The 26,507-nt window shown below is 35.9% G+C and overlaps 4 protein-coding genes and 1 pseudogene across 8 annotated transcripts; 1 reads left to right on the forward strand and 4 right to left on the reverse strand.

Moving 5' to 3' along the window:
* Nucleotides 329-4,025, reverse strand: LOC18614457 (cationic amino acid transporter 9, chloroplastic). Its single transcript, XM_007052226.2, has 8 exons — nucleotides 3,733-4,025; nucleotides 3,221-3,633; nucleotides 2,786-2,962; nucleotides 2,404-2,628; nucleotides 2,139-2,315; nucleotides 1,425-1,661; nucleotides 1,027-1,116; nucleotides 329-875 (listed from the first exon to the last, which is right to left on the reverse strand). The coding sequence occupies exons 1-8, from the start codon at nucleotides 3,962-3,964 to the stop codon at nucleotides 732-734; spliced, it is 1,695 nt and encodes a 564-aa protein (XP_007052288.1). The 5' UTR covers nucleotides 3,965-4,025; the 3' UTR covers nucleotides 329-731.
* Nucleotides 6,869-7,236, reverse strand: LOC18614458 (annotated as a pseudogene).
* On the forward strand, nucleotides 9,279-16,865 carry LOC18614459 (protein ARABIDILLO 1). Of its 2 annotated transcripts, none has more exons than XM_018113848.1 (12): nucleotides 9,279-11,409; nucleotides 11,665-11,823; nucleotides 11,922-12,002; nucleotides 12,128-12,259; nucleotides 12,740-12,867; nucleotides 13,335-13,422; nucleotides 13,978-14,072; nucleotides 14,673-14,736; nucleotides 14,834-15,009; nucleotides 15,425-15,649; nucleotides 16,111-16,195; nucleotides 16,342-16,865. In XM_018113848.1, exons 1-12 carry the CDS (start codon nucleotides 10,060-10,062, stop codon nucleotides 16,516-16,518), a joined length of 2,760 nt encoding a protein of 919 aa, XP_017969337.1. In that variant the 5' UTR covers nucleotides 9,279-10,059; the 3' UTR covers nucleotides 16,519-16,865. The 2 variants fall into 2 exon arrangements, with proteins under 2 accessions (XP_017969337.1, XP_007052290.2); XM_007052228.2 differs by having other exon boundaries at nucleotides 9,280-11,409; nucleotides 15,428-15,649.
* LOC108660567 (pentatricopeptide repeat-containing protein At2g44880) lies at nucleotides 17,063-20,212 on the reverse strand. Of its 2 annotated transcripts, none has more exons than XM_018114583.1 (3): nucleotides 18,227-20,212; nucleotides 18,009-18,101; nucleotides 17,063-17,479 (listed from the first exon to the last, which is right to left on the reverse strand). In XM_018114583.1, the coding sequence occupies exon 1, from the start codon at nucleotides 20,163-20,165 to the stop codon at nucleotides 18,360-18,362; it is 1,806 nt and encodes a 601-aa protein (XP_017970072.1). In that variant the 5' UTR covers nucleotides 20,166-20,212; the 3' UTR covers nucleotides 17,063-17,479; nucleotides 18,009-18,101; nucleotides 18,227-18,359. The 2 variants fall into 2 exon arrangements, with proteins under 2 accessions (XP_017970072.1, XP_017970066.1); XM_018114577.1 differs by having other exon boundaries at nucleotides 18,009-18,129.
* On the reverse strand, nucleotides 20,685-25,574 carry LOC18614460 (palmitoyl-protein thioesterase 1). 3 transcript variants are annotated; one of them, XM_018114087.1, is made up of 12 exons: nucleotides 25,082-25,574; nucleotides 24,143-24,227; nucleotides 23,586-23,637; nucleotides 23,475-23,495; nucleotides 23,329-23,382; nucleotides 23,099-23,149; nucleotides 22,478-22,540; nucleotides 22,312-22,377; nucleotides 21,843-21,881; nucleotides 21,419-21,541; nucleotides 21,210-21,302; nucleotides 20,685-21,118 (listed from the first exon to the last, which is right to left on the reverse strand). In XM_018114087.1, exons 1-12 carry the CDS (start codon nucleotides 25,182-25,184, stop codon nucleotides 20,852-20,854), a joined length of 1,017 nt encoding a protein of 338 aa, XP_017969576.1. In that variant the 5' UTR covers nucleotides 25,185-25,574; the 3' UTR covers nucleotides 20,685-20,851. The 3 variants fall into 3 exon arrangements, with proteins under 3 accessions (XP_017969576.1, XP_017969578.1, XP_017969577.1); XM_018114089.1 differs by having other exon boundaries at nucleotides 23,459-23,495; nucleotides 25,082-25,463; XM_018114088.1 differs by lacking the exon at nucleotides 21,843-21,881.

The following is a 26,507-nucleotide window of genomic DNA, read 5'->3' on the forward strand; positions in this document are numbered from 1 at the left end:
CATGGTTTATCAGTGATGCTTGAAAATTAGTAGGGACGGGTGTCTGTCTGCACTAAGATCAGGCCAGTATCTGCCCCGACAGCGGGACTGACTGTTATCGGAGAACAGGAGCTGCAAATGTAGCCCTTTGGCAAATAAGAGAGAGAGTCCACCTGTGGTTTATCAGTGACGCTTGAACATTGGTAGGGATGGATGTCTACTTTCTTGATGCTATCAGAGTAATGCTTGTCACCTGTGTATTTTTGTATTTACATTGGGCAATCAGTTTGCATTAGCATAGGACACCATTTCTAAGAAGAAAATTGAGTTCTTCACGGCCAACATAAAATAAATATAGAAATAATTTTCGGTGCAAACACTACAAAATGTCAACGATCCATATAGTACACTTTACTTAAACCTATGAGGAACCTGTGCTGCTGTGAAAACGGCAGCTTATGGAGAACCTACCTACTTGATAAGAAATTAAGACTACACTGCAGAGAACACCACTGAGACAACATTCTCTATTCATTGGACTGCAGCTTGAAGCCTAGAATTGTTGAAGAGAATTCAATATCTACAAACCTATTATTCAACTTCTCTAACCAAATGGCTTGATCCAGAGTATTTCAACCATTAAGCGTCTTATGATTCATATGATCACAAATACTCTTATTGCAAGATCAATGCAATAATACAATGAAAAACTGCAAGCCATACTGAGAAGCATACGTAGTCTAAACATGTAATTAGTGTGCATCTTCTTCGGGTGCCATATGATAAATAATTGTCTCATCTGAACTTGGATTAGCATGATACTGTCCATAAAATGCATAAATACCAACAGATATTACGCTGAGGATGACAAATCTGATCCATGCTTCATAGTGCAACTGTGCAAAAGAACAAACGAAAAAATAGTTAATTAACACTGTGCAGCATTGGTCTATAAATTTGTCAAGTCCTATTTCCTTTGTCAATTGATTTCACAGAATTAATGCAGTAATTCCAAAGGAGAGTAATAAGGGCTTTTCGCAAGCATACCTGAGCAAACAGGAAGATGTTGAAAAAAATGCAAACAGATGGCACAATGGGAACCACAGGACAAGAGAACCCCGGAGGATCTGAATAAGCCTGAGAAAAGGACATTAAGGAGTTCAATAAATCTTATTTAAGAGGTGTTTACAGATACAGTTGCCATGTTACATCAATCAGAAAGTGAAAGTCTGCACTGTAAATAGCCAAAACTGCATCAATCTAAAGCAGTTGCAAAAGGACTTGTTTTCCATATTCAGAAGGTTGTTTAAAGCCTAATTCAAAAAACCATTCCACTAACACCATTAAGACACATGTAGATGAATAATACCTAAAAGACCCTCCTTTCCTGCCATTAAAAAGGAATGGTAGAAAAAACAAAATTATATATTGACAAATTCAATCACCTGACGGTAGCAAAGAGCAGCACAAGCAAGTATGGCTATCACCACCGCAACAATCATAAAAATAAATGAAGCACCATAACGGTAAAGAACTCCAGTAGCAAAACCACAGCATGCCACTGTGACGATGCATATGACACCTTCACACCAGGTTGACATACATTTTGAAGAAGCTTGATTTCCTGTCTTATTTTTCCAGCGAAGAGTTACAACGCATGCTGCAACAACCGAATAGCCTGTCTGAAACAAACCAAAGTATAATATGAGGTGCATGTCCTTCGCAATCATGCACATGTTAAACCAATCTGTCTTTCCAAAACATCAACTTATTATATGCAGAGTAATTTCCTCTGACCTCACAACCATCCAACATAGCACCCAATACAGGCTTTTCTATAAGTTACTGCATGTTGTGATAGAAACCAAGGTAGGCACATAATATGATAGGTTATTAGTAAGTAATAAGTTCTGAAGATACATATCTGCTTCTATCCAGAGCTGAAAATAGACTATTTTGATAACCTAAACATGACAGAAGGAAATATACCATATGCTGAAGCACAGTACATCTTCCAAATTTGTGAGTCACGCACATTTGGTGTCCACTTACTTCAAAGTAAATGGCATTATAGTTTGGGAGAATTTAATAACCATATATATGATGAAAACAAATATTGGGCAATAACCTTCTCAAGAAAAAAAAAGGTAACAACATACCAGTGAACCCACTGAAAGAATGTGTGATAGGATGTGCACGTTAAACAGTCCTCCCAAAACAGCAGCAATGATACCGACCCAGATTTGAGAATGAATAGGTGTGTGACGTTTTGGGTGCACTTTAGCAAATAATGAAGGCAGCAAGCCATCCCTTCCAAGCCCAAGATATAAACGAGACTGCTCAGAGAAACATTCCATCATGTACACTGGGAACATGTTACTCAATAAGGGCATAACAAAAACTAGAAATTCTAAGTTAGTTAACCTGGACATAAAGACCAACTAGAAGGGTTGTTGTAAGCCCAGCAACAGCTGCAATGCTGATTAAAATGGAAACATATTTCAAACCCTTGGATGTAAAAGCTTCAGCCAAAGGAGCATCTTCTCCCAGGAGATTGTAAGGTACCATCCCAGTGATCACCAAGCAAACACCAATATATAATGCAACACATATAAGCAGACTTCCCAAGATTCCTATTGGCAAATCCCTCTGAAATATCGTAATTTAAACAGGGGAAATATAAAAGAATGAAACTATAAGACAACAAGCAGACACTATATAGAATTAGAATACAAAATAAATGTTTGTACTATAAATTACACACTTTGCAGCATGAGGTATTGAGTCGATCTCAAAATAAGAATACCTGAGGCCTCTTTGATTCTTCAGCAGAATTAGCAACCGCATCAAATCCAACATATGCAAAGAACACTACAGTTGCTCCCGTTAATATCTCTTTAAAACCATTGGGAGCAAAAGGAGACCAATTATCTACATCAACCTCGAAAGCACCAGCAATGATGACAAAAATAACAATGACAATCTGCAACACAGTTTATATGGAAAAACAAAAAAAAGTTAACCACAATTCACCTTTTTCCTTCTTTTAAGTAAGACCTTCTCTAGTTGTTGCTTTCACTATACTTACTTTCTCAAAAGTTGGTATTTATGTTGTTACTCACAAACGTCAAACTGTTAACTTTTAATTATTCACGGATCTTATTTGCATTTTTGTTTCCGAATATGATCTTTGTTACTTCCAGAAAGGAAAAACCAAACGAACCCTTCAAAAAGAGAGTACCTTGGTTGCAGTCATGAAAGAATTAACAGCAGAAGATTCTCCAACACCCCTACAGAGAACAATAGTCAAAAGGGCAAGAAGAATCGGAGCCAAAATATTAATAGACAGAGTTCCTCCAAAGAATTCTTCGCCACCGTGACCAATCCAGGCCGGTATATTTCCTTTCAAAGCAGGAATGAGCTCGAAAAACGTAGCCACGTAGCTTGCCAAGCTACGCGCAATACTAGCTGCCCCGATATGATAATCCAACATCAACTGCATGAACACAAGAAACGCTGTGATTTCATTGAACGCCGTATACGCATACAAATAAGCGCCTCCGACTACGGCCGGAAACCGCGACGCTAGCTCCGCGTAACACAGCGCGTTCAACACACACGAAGCTCCCGCGAGTATGAAACTTATCGTCACTCCTATAACAGAAACGAAATCACCCAAAAATTCAATTCAAATGAAATCCGGGAACTCAAGAGAGAAAAAGAAAAAGAGGAAGAGAGTGAATTGACACGGACCGGGGCCAGCATCGCGAGCCACGGTACCGGTGACAACGAAGATGCCAGCACCGATAGATGCACCGACGCCAAGGAGAAGAAGATCGAGGATGCCGAGGCGGCGGATGAGGCCATCGCCCCCAGAGGTAGCACGGCCGAAGGAGGGGTTTAGAGTTTTGGCTCTAAGTGCGGAGGAGCAGAAATGAGAGAAGCAAGAAGAAGAGGAGGTGGCATCTTTCTGTTGGCTCCCCATGTGTACGGGAACCGAAGACTTGTTGCTGCAGTGAATATTTTCGTGTCATGATGGTATTTGATCTTATTTATATTGTCGGGATTTGTTGGGGTTAGGTCCGGATCTCGAGGCCTGCCCTTAGGCATTTTAAATCTGCTCATATTGTTTTTTCATTATTAAACTTTTCTTTCTGTTTTTGTCCTTTACTCATTAATTACTTTTCTGTATTTGGCTGTTTTCTTGTTTAGATTCATGCATGCCTTCCCTTCTATTTTGTTAGGCCAATTAACCCATGCCAATTTAGAGAAGTCTAATTTAAAATCTTTAATTTTAAAAAATATAAAATAATAAAAATTAAAATAAATCTCATCCATATCACTAATCTTGTATCAATAAAAAATAAAATAAATTTATAATTTATAATTAAAAGCCTTCTTCCATTATATAGGCATGTCTTAATATTTTTTGGATTAAAACTTAAAAAATATGGACCCATAACTCTTATACTATTTAAAATAATATTTAATTAATAATTTATTAGCTTATACATTAATTAAGCTTTTTTAATGCTTAATTGATGTATAAAGTAGTCATTTGACATCAACTTTAATATTGAATCTGTCACGCAAAGAGATACACTCAAAACAATAATCATATTATATAATTTTTTCTTATAATACGATAATACTATACCATAACTTCTTAATGCACCAAGAAAATTTAGAGATGATCAGGTCCAAGGAGATTAATTTCAAGTAACATTGAATTCATAATTTATAAAGGTTTCTTAATTGAGTCATGCGTATATGTGTGCGTACAATTTTGATGTATAAGAAGATTATTAATTTATATATCAAGTGAAACTTATATGTTTTTTTTAAATGTATTATTTTATAAATTTAACGAATTATTAATTTACCACATTGATTTAAAGTAATGATTGATTAAAAATACAATTTAATCGAGATTATTAGTTTATCGAGTATTAATTTATAAAAGTTTTAGTGTATCTTTTAAATCTGTTAAAAATAAGTTAATTTTGAATTGAGGGTATTCTAATAATTTTATTAGATAAAATCTAATCTTTATGCACAATATATTAATTTAAGAGAAAAAAAAAGGGAAAATCACAAAAGATTCAAGTAGAGTTTATTCTAAATATTAATGGCAATCAAATAAAGTGATTAAAATTTTCATTTTTAGCCTTTGTATTAGTAGTATAGAATTTTCTTTTTCTTTCTTGGTAGGCTATCATGATAATAATAATTATTATAAAAATTAACGTAACTAATCATTATAATTTGTGAAGCTGTTCAAAAATAAATGTATAAAGCACCTTTTTGGCAACATTCTGCTGCGATATTTATTATTCATTACTGTCTCCACCTTTAGCTTCCTACCTTGTTCAAAAAATTAAGAGTTGGAAAATTAATCATTAATGGTGGTTTAACAATCATTCGAGCATGGCAATGGAAATACAATATATTTTCTTCACTTGTATCAAATTAACGTTTGAAAACGATTGAGATTAAAAAAAAATTTCTTTTTGTTTGTATGTAGATATATATGTAAGTATGTGTATATTTTATGTTCATGTTATTTAAGTTTTAAGAAAATAAAAAATAAAAATTATATATATTTTATCTTTTATTTGCCATGAGATTTTCATGGAGATTAATGAAAATTGGGAATGTTAATTAGTACTATTTTGGTAAGACCGTTGCAAACTTTAAATATTCATTAATTAATTGTCTCCTTGTTCAATTTCATGTCAACTTCACAATTTAAGGTTTTTCAAAGTCAAAATACTATCTTTATTGGTGGTCTCATACAAAGACCAGTGAACATCATCTGTAAAGTGTCGTAATCGTATTGTATTTAGATAAAATATTAATAATTATATAAATAAATAATAATATTACACAATTAATTGAATAGATTAAGATTTTAAATACAACTTATTACACGACATAACAAGATTAGATTTTAACACCATAAACTCTTTTAAACACAATTGAAACTATTAACCTATTGATATAAATATTATAAATATGTTAAAAATATTATATTAAATTAATTGACGCGATAACACGATTAATTACATAATTTAAATTAATTTCAAATTTCATGCTATAATTTTAAACTTAAATTTATTTAATTCCGTAATCTCTTGTCGTAGTAATATATGTGTCCAAATCTACATAGTTGTCAAAAGATACATGCTAGAATAATAATGATAGTGTAGTATCATATAAAGAAGGCTCTTTTATTACATAAACACTGCATCAAACAGAAATCCAATGAAACCCGAACAAATAGGTTAATTAACAAAAGTTAATTAAGCAAAAATTAAACGACCCTAATTAAATGCTAATTACAAAAATTCAAAATTAAATCCAACCCTCAACAAAACTAACCGGTAACTTAACAAGCTGATGAAGACTTCGACTCTTTATTAGAAGCATTGTCTCTGAAATTGTTTATGTAAGCACAGCAACCCAGACAGTATACGATGATGAGGAGAACAACGGAGACGGCGTTGACCGTGGCCTCCTTTTTCAAGGTATGGTTTAGATTATCTGCCACCCCTTCCTTGCAAGATTGGCAGTTTAAGCACAAAATGATCATTATCCCATATTCCCATGGTTTGCAATCAGGATTACCTTACACCCCATTCTCCTCCGTCCAGTTTGTCGGACTCCTATACTTAAATCCGCTGCCTTCCGACGGTTTACAGCAACCAAACGCTCCTTATGGAACTTTTAGACGGTATCGTTGAGATAAGCTTAGTGTCAACAATGCAGTTCTTGATCTTATTCCAGTTCTGGGTTTCGTTGACTTCCTTCTGAATCCAGTTGGAATAATGTCCGAGCTTGTACTCTTTGTACGCTTTTCCCGGAAGTGCCTCGCCGGAACCTTTACTGCTCAGGGAGGATGTGAAAACGGTGAAACACAAGCGAGTAGGATTGTTACAAGGATAAAGGTGAGGTAGACCCGGAGCAGAGGCGCCACCCCACAGCACGAGCCGATGAAGCCCGCCAGAGAGATGATCCGTGATTAAAACCTCCGATGTTGCACAGCGTCGTGTCGTCTGTTATAACGCATTCCGTCATGCCGCCCTTCCTCAGCGAGATCCCCGCTCCCAAGATCGGGATTGAGAACAAGAATGTTAGCAAGTCGATGATTCCGAGCAGGTTGTTACTCAAGTGGAACAACATGGTTGGTTTCCGCTGACGCGCTTCCATTTTATTGTTTGGATGATGGGAAAAAAAAAATTTGGAGAGAAAATTGGGAAGAAAATGCTTGTGAATGTGGGGACGACGTGGACGACGGCGTGGGTTTAAATATGCGCGAGAATTTTAATTTTTGAATGGATACTCCGAATATTGGGTCAACACGTGTGAATACTAAAGCACGTGAGAACTACGTGGACTGGTTTAGCTTTGATTGCTGAGAAAATTTATTTTTTATTAATTAGTTTTAGAGAAAGATTTTTCTGTTAATTTAAATTCTATTTAATTGATTTTTTTATTTTTCCTTTTGTAAAATGATGACTGAAAAGTAAAAAATAAAAAATAAAAAACTATAAAACAAATAATCAAATTGTCTTTAAATGTTTGCCTTTTTTTATTTCCACGAAAATTAAGATAAAAAAATTACTTTGATATGTTTTATATTAAAATTTAAATATTTAATAATATAAAGTAAACAAAATATAAAAATAAATTTATTATACATAAATGTAAGAGTATTATGTGTCTAAAATTTTTTTTAAAAACTTCATTTTGGAATATCCAAAAAATATGAACAAAAAAAAAAAGGACAAAAGGAGTAACAAAAGGCAAAATATGAATCAAACGGAGCTTAATTAACTTAAAAAAATAGAAATTTTTTATCTAAAATAAACAAAATTTTGGCCAAATTGGAAGGTACTATGTATATATACCTTAACTGCATACAACAACATATATTAAATATGTTAGCTCTCTTTTAACTAGAATATCTTGACTCAAAAAATAAAATTTGAATGTGAGTTTTTGATTCATATTTATTAATTATGTGTTATTATATATAGTCTTATAATTAAAATAAATTAAAAACAACACTAATATTGTTTCATAATTCAAACAATTTTATTTTAATTAATTTACATAACCAAATATAGGTTTACCTATTTTTAAAAAATGAAAATACATGTATAAACTTAAGCAAAGCTAATAATTTTGGAATATAATGATTTTAAGACCTTGTTAGTTTTATCTTATTTTAATTATTATTTATCATGCTATCGAGTTCCAATATTTACAAAAAAGATCACAATTCGCAAATTACTCAGTTTGATAAAAAGTAATTTTAGACTTACATTATCATTGTTGATGTAAAGATTGTTGGAATGCGTGATTAAATGTAAGATATATTTTCAATAAAGTATCTTTATTTTTTGATGTAATATTTTTAAAAAAAATTTAAATAATTTAAATAAATTTTATACTTTTATTACATTCAATTAAGTTTTTATATTTTTATTTTTAATTAAATAAATTCTTATAATTAATGATTAATTTAGTTAAAATGTCATTTATTATTTTATACTACATGACGTTAATATGATAAGTTAACACGTTATGATTGATAATAACATGATATACTAATATTACATAATAATATATCTATGTGTTATTTTTTATTATTCACATTAACATTACGTCAATATTAAATGGATGTAAAATAATTAATAATATTTTAATTAATAATAATTAATTAACCATTAATATTAAGCTCCATCACTTTTCTCATAATTCCCTCTCTTCTTGTTCTCTTTGTTTTGGTTGAAAATTAAAGAGAATGATAGAAAATCTCAATGCCCTTTTTCAACTTAAGTCCAAATTTGAAAAGATATCGATGATCAAGATTATTTATTTATTTTCTTCGATTACTTTTCTCTATTAATCAAGAATTAATGAGAATAAATAAAAAATCTCTCCGAGGTTTATTTTTGTACTTAAGTTTAAATTTGAACAGATATCCACTATCAAGATTGTTTATTTATTTACTTCAACACATATGATCTATCAATTATGATAATTTATTAATTTAAAACAAATAATTTTTAAATATAACTCACATCTTATCTTAACGTAAAAATATCAAATAATTTAAAAAAAAGAAAAAAAGCTTTTATTCATGAAATTGTAACATGCTATAAAAAACCTCAATTAAGTATACGAAGAAAATCATATTTAGTGTTGAATGTAACGAAACTATTGTGACGAGGAAATATTTCTCCCATGGAGTACTGATTATATGTACTCTCCATTGATAAAAAAAGGGTTTACTCTTCCTCTCAAGAAAAAAAAAAAAAAAATAGAAGAAGAAATATTACTCTTTTTCTGCCATGATTTCATACATCTTAATGCTGTAAAATTCTTACTACAATTTTCCCATTATCCCTCCAAACCTTTGTCTCTCTCTCCCTCTCGCTCTATTTCCTTGGGTGAAAAACAAAAATGAGAATTAGCCCAAGAGAGTTTTGGGACGCATGCCTTGAGGGTTTGGTTTATTTCTTTGCTTTTTCTCACATGCTCGCCTGAATTCTCTCCGACGCTTCTTCAACTCTCTTTCCTTTTCTTTCTCTTTTCTCTTTCTCTCCTTTTTCCATTGAAGCTTCTTCAATGCAATCACATAATAAAAAGGGTTAGTGATTTAATCTGAAAGCTACGAGATTTAAGGGTTTACCCGGATGCCCAGAAAGCCTGAACTCTCAGGTTTGAGAAGAGCATTCAATTTTCTTCCTTGCAATGCATTTATGATTATAGATTTTATTGGGTTATTGATATCGGACAATTTGATTACTGTAAATTATCAAATTTAAGATATGTTGGTTGTGACATACATACAATTCCATTACTGGTTTGAGGGTTAGGGTTTTTGAGGCCAAACACTATTGCTTTTTTGGTCTCTCTATGCCTGTTAAGTGGTTTTATGAATTGGGTATTTGAGTTTGAAGGGTATATGCATTTAGTTCGTCGTGTGTGAGCTTACTGGTTATAGGGTTTAGTTGCTTTGAGGTTCCGAGGATTTTGGTATCTGGAGTCCTTTTCAGACTGATCAAAGATATGAGTCGTAGGGTGCGGCGCAAGGTGGCTAAGAAAGGAAAGGATAACGTTGTTTCACTAAGTTACCATGAATTGGAAGACGAGGATTTACGTCCTGAGAGAAATGAGTCTGTGGATTGGACAAGCTTGCCTGATGATACAGTGATTCAGTTGTTTTCATGTTTGAATTATCGTGATAGGGAGAGCTTGTCATCAACATGTAGGACGTGGAGGGGTTTGGGTGGTTCTCAGTGTTTATGGAGTTCATTGGATCTTCGTGCTCATAAATTTGATACTGGAATGGCTACTTCACTTGCTTCTAGGTGTGTGAATCTTCAAAAGCTTAGGTTTCGTGGGGCAGAGTCTGCTGATGCAATAATTCATCTTCAAGCTAAGGACTTGCGTGAAATAAGCGGTGATTACTGCAGGAAAATAACCGATGCTACTCTATCTGTGATTGTTGCTCGACACGAGGCTCTGGAAAGTCTTCAGCTCGGGCCAGACTTCTGTGAGAGGATCACGGGTGATGCTATAAAAGCAATAGCTATATGCTGTCCAAAATTGAAGAAACTTCGGTTGTCTGGAATAAGGGATGTTCATGCTGATGCAATCAATGCTTTGGCTAAGCACTGTCTAAATCTGGTCGATGTTGGGTTCCTTGATTGTCTAAATGTTGATGAGGCAGCATTGGGAAATATTGTATCTGTTCAGTTCCTCTCTGTTGCAGGGACATCAAATATGAAATGGGGTGTCGTTTCACTTCTCTGGCACAAGCTGCCTAAATTGATTGGGTTGGATGTTTCAAGAACTGATATTGGTCCAACTGCTGTTTATAGATTGTTATCCGCATCCCAGAGCTTGAAGGTTTTGTGTGCTTTGAATTGTGCAGTTCTTGAAGAGGACACTAGCATTAGCACCGTTAAAACCAAAGGCAAATTGTTACTTGCTCTTTTTACAGATATTTTTAGAGGACTATCTTCTTTATTTGCCGAAACTACAAAGAAAGGGAGGAATGTATTTTTGGATTGGAGGTGCTCAAAGAACAATGATAAAAACTTGAATGAGATCATGACTTGGCTTGAATGGATCTTATCTCACACACTTTTGCGTACAGCTGAGAGCAATCCACAAGGTCTTGATAATTTCTGGCTTAAGCAAGGGGCAGCTCTGTTGCTTAGCTTAATGCAGAGCTCACAAGAGGATGTTCAAGAAAGGGCAGCCACTGGACTTGCGACTTTTGTTGTTATTGATGATGAAAATGCTAGCATAGATTGTGAAAGGGCCGAAGCAGTTATGCGAGATGGTGGGATCCGACTTCTTCTGAACCTAGCAAAATCTTGGCGAGAAGGGCTTCAGTCGGAGGCAGCAAAGGTTACTTACTTTTATTCCTATTTTGGAGAAAATATAGTTTTATCATCACAGTTCAACTATCATGATGTTCATTTTTTTTAACCGGTTTTGTTTATTCTAGTGATCATAGGATGGCTTGATACTTAAGTTTTCTATAAAATATGTCATTCACAATACTTCTGTGTGCATTATCGTTTTCCATTTATTTTATTAAATACTGAGGTTGCTAGTTTATTATTTGAAATTTGAGTTGATTTGGAATTTTTGATGGCATAGGCTATAGCAAACTTGTCTGTCAATGCGAATGTTGCAAAAGCTGTAGCTGAAGAAGGAGGAATTAATATCCTTGCTGGGTTGGCGAGGTCCATGAACAGGCTGGTTGCTGAGGAGGCAGCTGGAGGGCTATGGAATCTTTCTGTTGGGGAAGAGCACAAGGTTGTATATTCAGTGCTTTTTCTCATACATGAGAAATGGGAACATAAGCTTTCAATGTCTAGTTCTAACCATGTTTTTTTTTTTTAAAAAAAAAATAGGCTGCAATTGCTGAGGCTGGTGGAGTGAAGGCTTTGGTCGACCTCATATTCAAATGGTCCTCTGGTGGTGATGGAGTTCTTGTATGTTTCTCTTATTTTGCTTTTGTACTATGTTTAAATATCAATAGCATTTTACATGCGCATGGTTGGAGTTGTTGTTAGGCTATAGTTTGTTGGTTGGATCATAATTTTCTGTGTGTTTTCAGGAACGTGCAGCTGGCGCCTTGGCAAATTTGGCAGCTGATGATAAATGTAGTATGGAAGTTGCCATTGCAGGTGGTGTGCATGCGTTGGTGATGCTTGCACGTAACGGCAAGTTTGAAGGAGTGCAAGAACAGGTGCCATTACTGTCACAATTAAGAGGAAACTTTGGACTGTGCATGACATAATCACTACAGTTCCACTGAAGGGTTTTGATTTGAAATGATTAGAATGGCTTTTCAAATTATTTGATCTTTGCTGTGTGTTATACACCCACAGTCACAATAACATAGCGAAGTAATACAGCAATGCTCTAGAATATTTTGTCACATTGTTCTAGATTGTTGAATTTTTCTAAGTACCCTCGTTGAAACTATAGCGTACTTCTTTCAATGCTAAACATGCTTTCGTGTGCAAATGCTTAATTAAAACAGTTACACACAAATTAAGAAAGCCAGTAAATTCCAAATTCCAAATCATGGCTTTAATTTTCAACTTGCTTTTCTTTTCATTTCTGTTGGAATCTAGCCTTGTTTTAAAGCATTTAAGGATTATTTGCGATACCATATACTACATGTTTGGTGTGAGTTGATTAATTTCATGTCCAAATATGCTAGGCTGCTCGTGCCTTAGCAAATTTGGCTGCACATGGTGATAGCAACAGTAACAATGCTGCTGTAGGCCAAGAGGCAGGTGCTCTTGAAGCCCTAGTTCAACTTACACGTTCTCCTCATGAAGGTGTCAGGTAATTTATAATCACATATTTCCGATGGCTCTTGAATATCTTAAATGCATTCATTTGCGCATGTTATTGTGAATGCATTTCTCATTATTATTTTTGCTGTGTTGGCAGCATGGAATTGAAGATTTAGAATTGATTTTGGCTGGTGCTTGAGGCATTATGTCCTAGTTTTCCATACATTTTTGCCTCTAGTTCCACTGGATTCTTATTCCAAGTTTCTGATTGTTGAACACCATCGTTCTATTTTTTGTACCTCTATTAGATGCTTTTGCCTGTAAATTCAGTTCAATATTCCTCTTGCTAATCCCACAATATTTGAATCGGCTTGTTTCATTTTTCTGTTGATCCCACAATAATTAATCTAGTCTATAGCTCATAGACCTTAACACTTTTTTCCATGCACAAAAATTATGTAGTTTCTGTAATAGGTTTGTTCTAGTGTGTATGATGATATCGGCTAATTGAAACAGGCAAGAAGCTGCTGGTGCATTGTGGAATTTGTCATTTGATGACAGAAATCGAGAAGCAATTGCAGCAGCTGGTGGTGTTGAGGCATTGGTATGATATTTACCTTTTCTAGCCTCTAATTGCTCCCCCCATCTGAGCAGGGGTAGCCTTTGTAACCATTATGTGCAGCATAGGATAATTGTTTGAGGTCTACTAAAACCCTCCCAAATATCTAGTCATTTTTAGGTCCACATCATTTTGCTTGGACAATTTTTCTCTGTACTTTTAAATTGTTTAACATGTTCTCTGCATTAAATGTGTAAATCTACCTTAATATGTATAGATGCAGAAAGGATGTGTCTTGGTCATCTGAGGCTTTCTCTTATATGCTTGTTATGAATTTCAACATACATCTTCCGTGTTTTATTGTGGTCCTTTACCCTTGTTGTGTTAGTGGCATGCAAAAGTCTAAATCCTGAATTATTAGACACTATAATGAAGTGCTACAGAAATTGAGTAATGTTAAAGATTAGTTGAATTGTGCTCTTGGCTTTCTGATAATTCTTTGGTAGAGCTGATGTGAATAAAATTTTTGTTGTAATATGTGTTTCATTTAGTCAAGAGTTCACTACATCTTAAAGGTATTGGTTTTATGTTTTTATGTAGGTTACTCTTGCCCAATCCTGTTCAAATGCTTCGCCAGGTCTTCAGGAGAGGGCAGCAGGTGCTCTGTGGGGATTGTCAGTCTCGGAAGCCAACAGGTAATGCATTTCTTTTTTCTTTTGTACATGGATATGCAATCCATGCAAGAGCTAGTAATAGAACTCCTGAAGTCTGAATGCATTAAGTGAGAAAAATTTTCAACTTTGGCCCTCATGGAGTTTTTAATGTTTTTGGAATACAAGGCCTAACTGTACAGCGGCAGAAACCCTGTTATTTATGATGCCTTCCGTCTTCTTTCTTCTTTTCCAAACTATGCAGTTGTCATAATCATCAGCTATCATCCATTATTTGGCCTCACCAAAGAGGGTGGTGCTAGTAGATATGGCCCTAAACCTTTAGCGATTTGTATATTGCTGTTCTGAAGTCTTCAGCTTGCATGTTTGAGCTGAGCAGCATGAGTCTATAACTCTGTGCTTCTTGTCATCATGATTACCACTACCACAGCTTCAGGATGAGAGATGGAAGTTTGTTACTGGATGATAGGCAGAACAGAATCAAATAACTTCTTTCTTACTGTTAATGGTGCAACTGCATTTTTCTTCTTATTCATACATTATTCCAGGCAGATATTCTCATTTTATCACTGTGGAGCACTAATAGTCAGAACATTGATGCTATTTACGTTTGGTCTTTGTTAGCATCGCTATTGGACGAGAAGGAGGTGTTGCACCCCTGATTGCACTTGCACGCTCTGATGCTGAAGTAAGCATTTCATAAGCCAGCCCTTTCTGCTAGTGTATAATCTATTTTTGTTTTAAGTGGCATTTGAGTTGATCTTAACTTATGCTTTTGCTTTCAGGATGTTCATGAAACTGCTGCAGGGGCTCTTTGGAACCTTGCTTTTAACCATAGTAACGCTCTTCGGATAGTGGAAGAAGGTGGGGTTCCTGCACTTGTTCATCTTTGTTCTTCATCGGTATCAAAGATGGCACGCTTCATGGCTGCATTGGCACTGGCATACATGTTTGATGGGAGGTAATTGGTTCTAGTATTAATTGCATAGACTTTTAACATAACTTATCTTTGTCAAAGCATCTTATAAATAGAGTAAATTGGTGAAGTTATGTATAGATAAAATTCATCATCTATTTTTCTGTTCTGAAATCTTTCAAATAAGTTCCAATATATCAAATAGGTCCTGCGGGGGGGTATTCAACAATGCTTTTTAAGAAAATTAAATTGTACGAGTCACTATCTGCTAGAAGGAAAAAAAAGAAGGGTTGGAGTGGGTGAATAGTCTGAGAGATAAGGTTGAGATTACCAAGCAATTAGTAGTTCATTATACATGCGTAAGATGCAATGTCAAAGGCACCTAATGTCTTGTATGTGTCCTGTGAGAAAAATTGCCAGAACCATCTTGGTGATGATTTGCTTTGTATGATATTTTTAGCAGAATTGATGAGTTTGCTCCAATGGGCACATCATCCGAAATCACTTCTAAGAGTGTGAGCTTGGATGGGGCCAGAAGAATGGCTTTGAAGCATATTGAAGCTTTTATTCTTACATTCTCCGATCCTCAAGCATTTGCAGCAGCTGCTGCTTCGTCAGCTCCAGCAGCATTGGCACAAGTAACTGAAAGAGCTCGTATTCAAGAAGCAGGGCATCTGAGATGCAGGTTTCCTTCCCTCATCCTTCTCCCCCTGCATTTGTGCTGTAAGATGGTTATGTTTGCCAATCTCCATTTCATAACATGAAGTTGCAGAAAAAAATTTGGCATGCTTTTAAAGAAGAAAATGCCCACTATAGATGTCAATGAAGAAACACTTTTGTAAATTTATGGAAGGAATGCAATATGCTTTTAATAAAGCTTGTGAAAGATGACCTCCAGTATGGTATCTGTCTCCCCCTCTACTGCTGTTGTTAAAATGTTCCATTTGATGAGTTTTGAAAATTTTCTTCATTAAAAATTCTGTTCCAGCTACTTTGCACTGGTTGGAATTCATTAATCATGTAAAGTATCAGTGTCATCTTTTGATGCTAGCTCTCTTTCGCCATACCTGCATGTGCATGTGTGTTGGGGGGGGGGGGGGGTGTGACTTAATCTCTCTAAATTAACGTGACTTTTCTATTCCTTAGTGGGGCTGAAATTGGAAGATTTGTCTCCATGCTTCGAAATGCTTCTTCAATACTCAAGGCATGTGCTGCATTTGCTCTACTCCAGGTAATTTATGCATATGGATTCCCTCTTGCCTCCAGTAATTATGAAGATCCTGTTTGCAGAACTCTTCTTTATGAAGCATAATGTGTACTGCTAAACATACACCAAGGGATTTTTACACGTTACTTTGTTATTTTATTCAACTGCAGTTCACCATTCCTGGCGGCCGACATGCTGTGCACCATGCTAGCCTTATGCAAGGTGCTGGAGCAGCAAGGGTTCTTCGTGCTGCAGCCGCAGCAGCAACTGCCCCTATTGAGGCTAAAATCTTTGCAAGAATTGTACTTAGAAACCTCGAGCACCACCAAGTAGAACCTTCCATCTAATTCAGGAAACTTTTTTATTAGGCAAGGGTTTTCATATGCCATGAGGACATTTTACAGTCCTGCAACCTTTTGAATATAAGAACTATCAGAACAAGTTTGCATAGTCTTTTTGCTTCTCTCCCAATTTGTTGTTTAAATTCTTCTTTTAGGTTTGGGTGAATCTCCTTCCCCTTTCTTGTAACAAATCTTTGCATGGGGAATTGATGTAAACCTGTACCTCATCATTTTTGTGTCTGTATTCATTGCAACAATACCTTCTATATAATCATAAATGCCTTCTTAGGACTTAATAGGTATGGCCCCTGTTGTGTCTGAACCAGTATTAATGACAACTTTTTCTTTTTTCCTTTGGAAAGTTTTATAGTAGCTTTGTTAGTTGTATCTTTTGGGTCATTTGAACACTCTGTTGATCGGCTGACAGCAGTATGAGCTTATGGTAGTAACAAAATATGCAAATTCTGGAAATTCAGGAAAATTTTAACTATAAGTCGGTGTCGAGCGGCAAGGTTTTGAAGGGAAAGAGCCAAGAACAATAATTTTGAAGTTTAAGAAAAGTCAATGGATTGGCATATATTAACATAGAAAGTCATTACAAAATCATCAGACCAGGCAAGTTCCACCTGAGTAGTGGTGCAGGGCTTAAAAACAAGGACATGGAAAGAACAACCTGCTTTCCCTTTTAACTTCAATCTTATTCACACATGACAAAAGCACGTGCTTTACTACATTGTATGCAGCTAAGCAGTATGATCCTCATTAAGGCCATTTAGATGCATAAAATACCAAACACTCTTGAAAGCCAAGATGTAATTCTTTTACCGTTTGCCCTATCGATGCTTGGTCCTTGAATAAGGTACCATGTACTTCTTCATGTCACTTTTGAGAGGCATATTTAAGAATTGACTTTTCCATCTTCGTCTAAGGTTATTGAACCAATCCAGTCTTCCTTATAGAGCTTGGTCTGCAATGATACAGACACACATTAGACTCGTTGCATTTACCATACACTACCAAATCCAAATGAAAAAGATGACATCTATAATCCTAAAATATAGTGACAAATGGGTAATGACAACATGAAGCAGTATATATATCTATGGATATTGATGTTATTTTCATCTTGATATTGTTTCCAAGCCTTGTCACTGTGCCTTGAACAGTACTTATATGTTATGAAATACTCCCAACAGAATAATTGTATTTGACAACCCAGTCACCAAGAAATGGTCCTGCCTATAAAAAGGGCAGGCAATAAAGATCAAAGGCTCTTGTGTGGATGATGACCAAACCAGAGGTTTCTTTAAGTAACAAAACTGTGTGCCGCTCAAACCAACCAAGCACGAAGAGAAAGAAAGTAGAACCACCAAATTGATGAGCAAATTGCAGATTAGTCGTCCAAAGTTGATTAGCAAATCGCAGAAAGTAAAGGCATATTGATTCCAAAGTTGGTTGACAAGGGGCATCGTCCAAAATGGGACTCTTCAACTTACCATCATGTGCACCAAATCCGGCACGCTGGCAAGCAGTTAGCTGTAAGTGGAATTCCTCGCATCATTGATTTCATTGTGAGTTTTAGGAGGAATCTACATCCTTAAAGATAGCCAGCATGTCCTGGCGAAAGAGAAAGCATATCAAGAATAGTACAAATATGGAGAATAAAATTTGAAGTACAAGATCATAAGGCAAATGAAATTTTATGTCTCTACACCTTAGTATGTTGTCTTTGGTCTGATGCATAAAACAACAGTACGAGATCACTAGGCTACTGAAATTGTTCCCAGTTCTTGCTTTAGCCTCGAGCTTTTCCCAAGCATCACTAACAAATCAAAACATTCTTCAACCTAAGCAGCTGCCTTGTCTGGTTGTCCCCTCATGTGCACCCACAACTGCCGTAACACTGACTGCATCAGTTCCCACTTGGGGTGCACTCTATCTCCAGATACAAACTCCAAAACCCTACTATCAACCTCGATAACACTACAGCCAGCTTCCTTTCTTGCCCCATTCCTTCTCATCAATCCCCTGATTTCCTCCACATCTTCCCATCTTTTACCGGCGGCATACAAATTCCTTAACACCACATAACTCCCATGATTAGTTGGTTCCATATGGACCAACTTCTTTAGCACTCTCTCAGCTTTTTTCACATTATTTGAGGACCCATATGCAAATAGAAGAGAAGTGAGAATTATTCCATTGACTTCATAGGGCATACCTTCTATCAACTTCTCAGCTTCCTCCACACATCCAGCCCTCCCTAACAGATCAGCCATACAACCATAATGCTCAATTTTCGGGGTGATCCCAAACTCTGCCATTGCTTTAAACCATCTCGTACCTTCCCCCACCAGGCCAGCATGATTACAAGCTGATAAAACACCTATCATGGTCACATAATTTGGCATGACTCTTTCATTCCGCATCTCCAAAAATACCTGCAATGCTTCTTTGGCACATCCATTCACTGCATATCCGTTTATTAAAGCATTCCATGAAGCTATTTCCTTTTCAGGCATCTCATAAAAAATTCTTTTCGCTTTATTTATCTCCCCACATTTTGCATACATATCAACAAGACCAGTACACACATTGATTGCTTTATCAAGTTTCTTCCTTTGAACAAAATGGTGAACCCACTCACCCAAATCTAGTGCGCCCAAATCAGCAATAGCTGGAAGAATGCTCACAATGGTTACTTTATCCGGCTCAAAAAATGTGCTCGATTGCATTTCATGAAACAATTTCAATGCTTCATGAGGTTGCTTATTTTGACAGTACCCACCAATCATTGCATTCCAAGATACTAAATTTTTTTCAGGCATGGAATCAAATAAAAGCCTAGCAGACTCAACATCACCACTATTGCAATATCCATTAATCATACTAGTCCAAGAAATCACATTCCTATCCTGCATTTGATTAAACAAATTTCGGGCCGAATCTAAATCTCCTAACTTAACATATCCATCAATCATAGCATTGTATAGAACAGAATCTTCCTTCTCAGGCATCTCATCCAATAGCTCTTTTGCTCTCTCCATATCCCCAGCTTTTGCATATCCACAAATTAGAGCTGTCCATGAAACTAAACTTCTCTCAGGCATCTCTTCAAAAACCTTTCTTGCTGAACCCATGATGCCAAGCTTTGCATACATATCAAGCAAAGCTGTTGAAACATACAAATCCAAGCAAAACCCAAATTTTATCACGTGATTATGTATCTGTAAACCCTCCCAGATTGCCATATTTAAAGCACAAGACTTCGCAAGTGTTAAAAACGTAATCTTATTGGGAACAAAACCCTCCTCAGCTCTCCCTAGATCTTTGTAAAGAGTGAAAGATTGGGCGAATTGGTTGACACCCAGATGGGCTTTGATCATGGCATTGCAAAGATACGTGTCGTTTTCATGGGGCCTAACATCGAACAAGCGGCGCGCGTGGCTAACAGCGGAAAGAGTGGAGAGAGAAGAGCAGGCTGTGATGAACTTGGTGAAGAGGTTAAGGTTGGTTTCGATGGAGTGACGGAGCATGAAAGCGTGGATTTGGAGGAGAGTGGTTTTCCTGTTCTTTCGTTGCAGAAGAAACAGACATTTTCTCTCTATCGGACGCCAAAGGGAATGCAAGTGCTGTTCTTCTTGATCTCTCATCTGACTGCCGGTTCTATCTTTTGCCCACTGGCTTTGATTTTGAACAGAAAAACCATTTGCCTTGTGCATGGATTTACAATGAATTATTATAAATACTTCTCTAAATTATTTAAAAAAATTTAAATAAATTTTCATATTATATTTAATTAAAATTTTAATACATTTAATTGAACATAATAAAAATAAAATTTTTAAATAATTAAGATCGTTTTTAAACATTATATCTTTGTAATTTTAAAAAAATAAAATCCAAATTTGATTTTTTTAATATACCCGTACATGTATCATTAAATCAACTACCTTAAAAGTATAGAAATTCAGAATAAATTTTGATTTTAAAAAAATCAAATTGGATTTATGATAAAAAAATATATGTATTTATTATTAAATTAAATAGCTCAATAATAATTTACTTACGTTCATATAATTAGACTTAAATAATCAATTTTTTTTTCTTTGTATAGTTTTCTGATTTTCTTTTCTTTTTTTGTGAACATGAGAAAAAAAAATATATAAACATATACTAAGCTTACATTTGTCACACATCAGAATATCAAATTCTGATTGGACAAATTCCAGTTGAAATAATAGTGGTCAGGGTTAAAATCAAGAGCAATGTGGATAGAATAGACCCCTACTGTATTTCACTTCATCTTATTCAGGCAAAACAATAGCACTGGGTTGGTTTAGTACATGATATGCAGCAAAGGTTGATCCTCATTGAGGCCAATTAGACCCTTAAATGAGTACCAGAGTCCTGAAAGCCATTGGTAAGATGAAGATTGTGTCACTGTCTGCTCTGTTGATGCTTGGTCCTCCAAGTATGGTACTATGTACTTCTTCATGTCACTTTTTGAGATTTGCAGGTGGTTACCCGACACATTTATGAATTTAACTCTTCCAGCTTCATCTAGGGTTTTCAAACCGATCCAATCTTCCTTGTAGAGCTTGGTCTGCAAAGACATAAACACGCGTAGTTGCAAATGAAAGATTGTTGTACAAAACCTAGTCATGGAAAAAGGATGTTTGCCGAAGTAGATTTACCTCTTGAGCAGGTAATACAGAATCAAAGGACCCATCCGGATAATAACCAAACCAGGATGTTTCCTTAGGTATCAAAACTGTATCATCCTCGAACTGATCCAAACATGCAAAGAAAGAGATTAGCACGACAAACCTGGTGATGAAAATTGCAGATTAATCTAAAGTTGGCTGAAAAGAGTCAGAGACTGAAACAGGACAGTTCAACTTACCATGATAAGGACCAGATTCTGTAAACTGGCAAACCGTTCCTTGTAAGTGGAATTTCTCGTACCGTTGAGTTCATTGTTGAGTTTTGGGAGGAATCTACATCCTTTGAGATAGTCAGTCAAGTCCTGGTGAAAGAGAAAGATATCAAGTAGACAATTGACATAGGGAAAATTATAGAAGCGTAAATGTACATGGCTTTAGAAAGGTGAATGGTAATGCACATAATTGATTTGACTCAAAAAGGGGAAGGGAGGAAAATGATAAAGAAACAATATAAGTCACAAAAGCAGGAAAAAAGGACTCCTAATCCTGCATTAAGTACTATAGCAAAGTTTCATGTGAATATTTGATGCCAAACTATCAATAATACAACCTGGCAATTGGAATAACAAAAGATATTAACCCAAAGTTAGTAGCTATACTCACTGTAGGAATTTTAAGATAACCACTGGGAGCCAAGTGTTCCTGCAATTATCAATGGTATGCATTCAAGATGGCAGTTAAATTACCATTTAGATATATAAACAAGATAAGAAAAATATGCTGCAGGCCTGGGGTAGATGGACAACGAAGTTTGAGATAGGCAAGCTCCATAGTAAGATGGAACTACCATTTTTTTTTTTCAAAGGCAGATCTTTATTGCATAAAGGTCTCACAAAAGGAGACTTACAAAAGGCAGCCAAAATAGGCATGCGTATCATGCAGAAAAGAAGAAGGCTACAAAGGGGTAGAGGCCTGCTGCATTAAGAAAAAATACAAGGTATAGAGAATTTTGAGAACAACAACGAGGTACAGATCACAACAGCAACCAACCATTTGTATTTATCTATTTCTTCCCGTATCAACAGACTTGCCAACAAAGCAAAGACTGGAGAGTTTAAAAAGAATCTTATACCTGGACATAGTTACTATAGATTTCCGACTTGATTAAGCTATCAAGAAGTATGCATATCAGAGCAGACTGCCAAAAAAAGAGCAGATCAGACCAGACTGCAATAATAGTCTAAAATAATTACCAAAAAAATACAAAGAAAGATTAAAAACATGGAACGGGCACTCACTCCGCAGAAAGGAATTGAAGCAGTACCAGCATGGGGCCCTGCCAATGATATGAAATTCTTGACCTGACACACAGGAAAAAATAAGACACAAAGTCAGATTTCAGTTTGAAGACAAAAGAAACTAGCTACAGTGCAAGACAGAGAAAAGTTTGCTATGAGTAAAAGCATGCCAAAAAGCCAAAAAAGAAAAGAATTAAGCAATAGAGATGAGGGAGATTATAGGCTGTGTCATCATATATGCCAAAGAAGGAGTATCCTGTGGCCAGCTGAACCAGTAACATTCACTTTCCAACTGCCTATTCACGATTGGGAGACAGCTAGAGTACTACATTTTGGAGATGAAAAAAGTTAAAAACCAATGGGTTATTACTAATAAATGATGCTATGAGTTTAAATCAGAAAGCTCAATAGCAGTAAGCAACGGAAAATCTCCACATAATTATCTTCAATATAATATGGATTAGACAATTGACAAAAAGAAAATTCTTGCCACTGAGTCACAAATCTATAGCATCTTATGCAATGAGTAATAGATGAATAGAAGTCATTCAGCCTAGATATACAAGTGGATTTGATCAAAATTAGTTGCCTCATATTGAAGAGGAGTTTGGGGGTTCTTACAGGGGGTCCTCCATCACAAAATTCAATAATCCCTCGACCAATCATGTTACCCTGTGTAAAAGAAGAGGATTATAAGAAATGTTGATGCGTTAAACCATTAAAAAAACAGAAAAAGTGTGTGAGTACGTGAATGAACATTTGTGTTCATGTACACACATGAAACAAATATAAATTATGCATGAACAAGTATAAATTATAGAAATAAACAAAATTTCAACTTATATTAATACCTGAGAGAGTCCAACTATGTTGTAACCCTCGCTAAGTTCAGTCATATTCTTCACCTGTAAGTTGGAATGAAAATTCATTGGGAAGCACATTAGAACTTCAACTACAATACAGCAAAGTGATAAATGTTACCAAATGGTTTTCAGACCTTCTCACAAGCAATTGATGTCTGCAACAAAAAGTAAGATAGGTTATAGTTATATGATTATTATAAGGACAACAGGTGATGAGAAACCTCAAACTCAGTTAAAAGTGTTACCTGTTCCAAAAGGGGCATAGTCCATGAATCCCATGCTCCATCTCCAATTTCCCTACAGCCAGGAAAAGGATGTCAGATTGTTTGTTTCAGACAGTTATAAGAATTCATAAAAAATTTTTCTCCTAACACGACCAGAAGAACAAATCTACGCATTCTCATGTATACAGACATGTGCGGAGCCATGCACACACTTATGCAGAAGACTGTTACATTCATACTGCAAAATGCATGCATAGATAGGTACCTAGAATAGCTCCCTGAGTTTTCTAACATAAGTGAGCAGAGTCTGAGAATAAGCTCAAACAAATTGCACTTCTTCTTGATGCCTTCTAATAAGCTTATTAGAAATCATATGATAAAAGATGTAGCAGTCAATAAAAAAATTCACAGTGCAAGTAGCTACAACAAGCCTTTGAAACCAAAATGCATAGACACATAAATCAAACTTCTGATTTGGGATGATTACCAAAGATTTTTTTTTTTATATATTTGCAGTCATTGAAAATTAAAACTACAGAAAAGAGAATCATTAGAGAAATATGGAAAGAAGCTCATACACACAGTAGCCTTGAGAATCAGACCAGTCACTTAAAAGCTCAGTGAATTGAGTAATTCCTCGGTTGCTGCATTTATCACTAATACCTGCCACAAAATGTGTCAGTAGTGAATAATATAGGTTAAGAGTTGATTAAATTTCTCCACAAGAAGAGAATCTGATAAATAGAGTTAATCGTGCATCTACAAGGGAAATTTTAGAAAATATTTTTCATCAAATTTGTTCAAGAAGCATATTTATACTGATGAAGGAGAAATTTCAGGTCTTTATTCGACTTTAAAATATTACAGGGAGAACTGGAACCAGACTACTCTGATACAGTATTATAGCAGTGCTCAGCTCTTAAAGTTTAGAGAGTGGGTTATATAAGGTATAGATGAATATGAGATGTGCTTGTTGATAAATGCTAGCTCCCAAGCAACCTGACTGGCTCAAAGTTGTTTTCCACCAGGTTTAAAATTACTAATGTAGCTCCGTAGACACAATGGCAGGTGTCAAGAACTCCACCAACCAAACTGGAAGAAAAATAACTGTTCTTCTGGCAATGATAGAATAGCTGTTGCAATTACATCATTTTTTCCAGAGCAAAATCAGTTCCCTATTTCGTGGAGAACAGAATTGACCCTCAATACCGCTCTTGCAGTGTTAGTATATGCAAAATGATAGGTCAAAGAAATCGAGACAATCCAGACCCAACGAATTTGGACAATCCAATGACCATATTTTAGTTTCAGTTTTCCTAGGCAATGCTAATCAGCATGTAATTCTCAAAGAAAACTGCTAAAATTTCAGATAATTAGCAATAACTGAATAATTTGTTTCCTTGAAAACAGATAAAGCAAGCATGTCAATGAACTCACACTAACAATTATAAGAAAGTAAAAAAGGGAACTGCAAACTCAATGGATTACAAAGAAAAAGAAGTGAAAGAGAACATTACCGTGCAATACGATGAAAGGAATAGCTTGTGTGATCGGAATGAGAATGAATATAAAGAAGAAAATGATGAGGAGGAAGGTAGTTGACTGCGAAAGCGAGACCATTGCTGGTAAAAGTGAAATAAAGTTGCGCCCTTCAGAGTTCTAATGGCGTAGCATCAGGATTCAGGATAACCCAAGAATCCAACAAGGATCTGCTTCCTGGGATATTTTGAAGGCACTAGAAATTCTGGGTTTTTAAGTTTGAGTGGTGGAAGATCGACAAGAAAACTGAAAAAGGATAAAGGCTTTGCCTTTGAGTAGTTTGACAAACTAAGGAGAGACAACGTGCCAACAACCGGTCATAAATATACAAATAGAGCTAAGACTTCCACACGAAATCAGCTCATGGCCATGGGAGTGTATCAGTCAGACCATTGCCGCAATTGCTGTCTCTTAACGCTCTCGTAGAGCCGTGGGCATACGCGCTGTCTCAACAAGGCGAGGCCCTCTCTCTGCCGTTCTCGGTTGGGGCAGCGACGGGCCTTTTGGGGGTGGGTTGTCTAATAAGCAGCCGTTTTAAAACAACAGGTCAAGCCCAAGGAATATTTGTCGAGTCCATTTGTAACCAAAACCCTTGAACCGACCTAGATGGCAACGGTTTGCTTCCCAATTACAAAATCTCCACAATATCCCCTTCGCTTACTTGCTTGATGTTGAAGGAATTATATTTTCATTCCCAGTTTCAGTAGGATTAAGGTAAATCTTTCTTTAAATATAAGCCGTTATAAGGCTTTCTACTTGTGTTTCTCCTAGCGTCAACTAAGCATAACTCAAGAAAATTCAAGGGCTTTTTGTAGTGTTCTCTTCCAACCTTTGGCTCCCATGGGTAAGAGGTTGGTGTCTGGTCTCACGCTCCTCTTCCTAGAGGAAGCACAAAAACATCAAGAAAATTCAGGCAGCATTGGCAATGGCGGTGCAATGTTGGAGAATTCTGTTATCACAGATACAAAGAAAGATGTGGAGAGTGTAGTAGAAAGGGGGGAGAAACATATCGAGACAACCAAAGGGGATGCTGAGTGCTGCTTCCTCATGCCACTTCACTATCCCTTGGTCACCAAGAAGGACTACGAGGACATGTCGGAGTGGAAGCTTGATCAACTTTTACTGAGTATGGGTTAATATCTGTGGAGGGTGACTTGGATTATAAGAGAAAGTTTGTAATGGGTGCCTTTTTATGGCCTGGAAGTTGTCAGGAACCCGAGCTTTCCCCTGTGCATGGCTCCCAAGAGTCTTTAAAGAGCAAGAAAGCTTAGATTGTCGGGTTTCTGTATCAACCGTTAGGTTTTGCATAATATGCTAGTGTTTTTCTTGCAAGAGTAACCTGTCTTATTCTGTACAATTCTCTCTCTTTTCTCTCAGCAATGTATCTTCTTGTCAGATTCAAAT

This window comes from Theobroma cacao, chromosome 1 (genome assembly GCF_000208745.1).
Source record: "Theobroma cacao cultivar B97-61/B2 chromosome 1, Criollo_cocoa_genome_V2, whole genome shotgun sequence".
Taxonomy (NCBI): domain Eukaryota; kingdom Viridiplantae; phylum Streptophyta; class Magnoliopsida; order Malvales; family Malvaceae; genus Theobroma; species Theobroma cacao.

Excerpts from the sequence above, each read along its gene's own strand:
- LOC18614457 (XM_007052226.2), bottom strand. The coding sequence starts at position 3,964 with ATGGGGAGCCAACAGAAAGATGCCACCTCCTCTTCTTCTTGCTTCTCT. Across the intron at positions 2,963-3,220 it reads CTTTCATGACTGCAACCAAG|ATTGTCATTGTTATTTTTGT; the intron begins GTACTCTCTTTT and ends ACTGTGTTGCAG. Across the intron at positions 1,117-1,424 it reads CTGCTCTTTGCTACCGTCAG|GCTTATTCAGATCCTCCGGG; the intron begins GTGATTGAATTT and ends TCCTTTTCTCAG.
- LOC18614459 (XM_018113848.1), top strand. The coding sequence starts at position 10,060 with ATGAGTCGTAGGGTGCGGCGCAAGGTGGCTAAGAAAGGAAAGGATAAC. Across the intron at positions 12,260-12,739 it reads TTGAAGGAGTGCAAGAACAG|GCTGCTCGTGCCTTAGCAAA; the intron begins GTGCCATTACTG and ends CAAATATGCTAG. Across the intron at positions 12,868-13,334 it reads TCTCCTCATGAAGGTGTCAG|GCAAGAAGCTGCTGGTGCAT; the intron begins GTAATTTATAAT and ends TAATTGAAACAG.
- LOC108660567 (XM_018114583.1), bottom strand. The coding sequence starts at position 20,165 with ATGAGAGATCAAGAAGAACAGCACTTGCATTCCCTTTGGCGTCCGATA.
- LOC18614460 (XM_018114087.1), bottom strand. The coding sequence starts at position 25,184 with ATGGTCTCGCTTTCGCAGTCAACTACCTTCCTCCTCATCATTTTCTTC. Across the intron at positions 24,228-25,081 it reads TCCTTTCATCGTATTGCACG|GTATTAGTGATAAATGCAGC; the intron begins GTAATGTTCTCT and ends ATTTTGTGGCAG. Across the intron at positions 23,638-24,142 it reads GATTCTCAAGGCTACTGTGT|GGAAATTGGAGATGGAGCAT; the intron begins GTATGAGCTTCT and ends TCCTGGCTGTAG.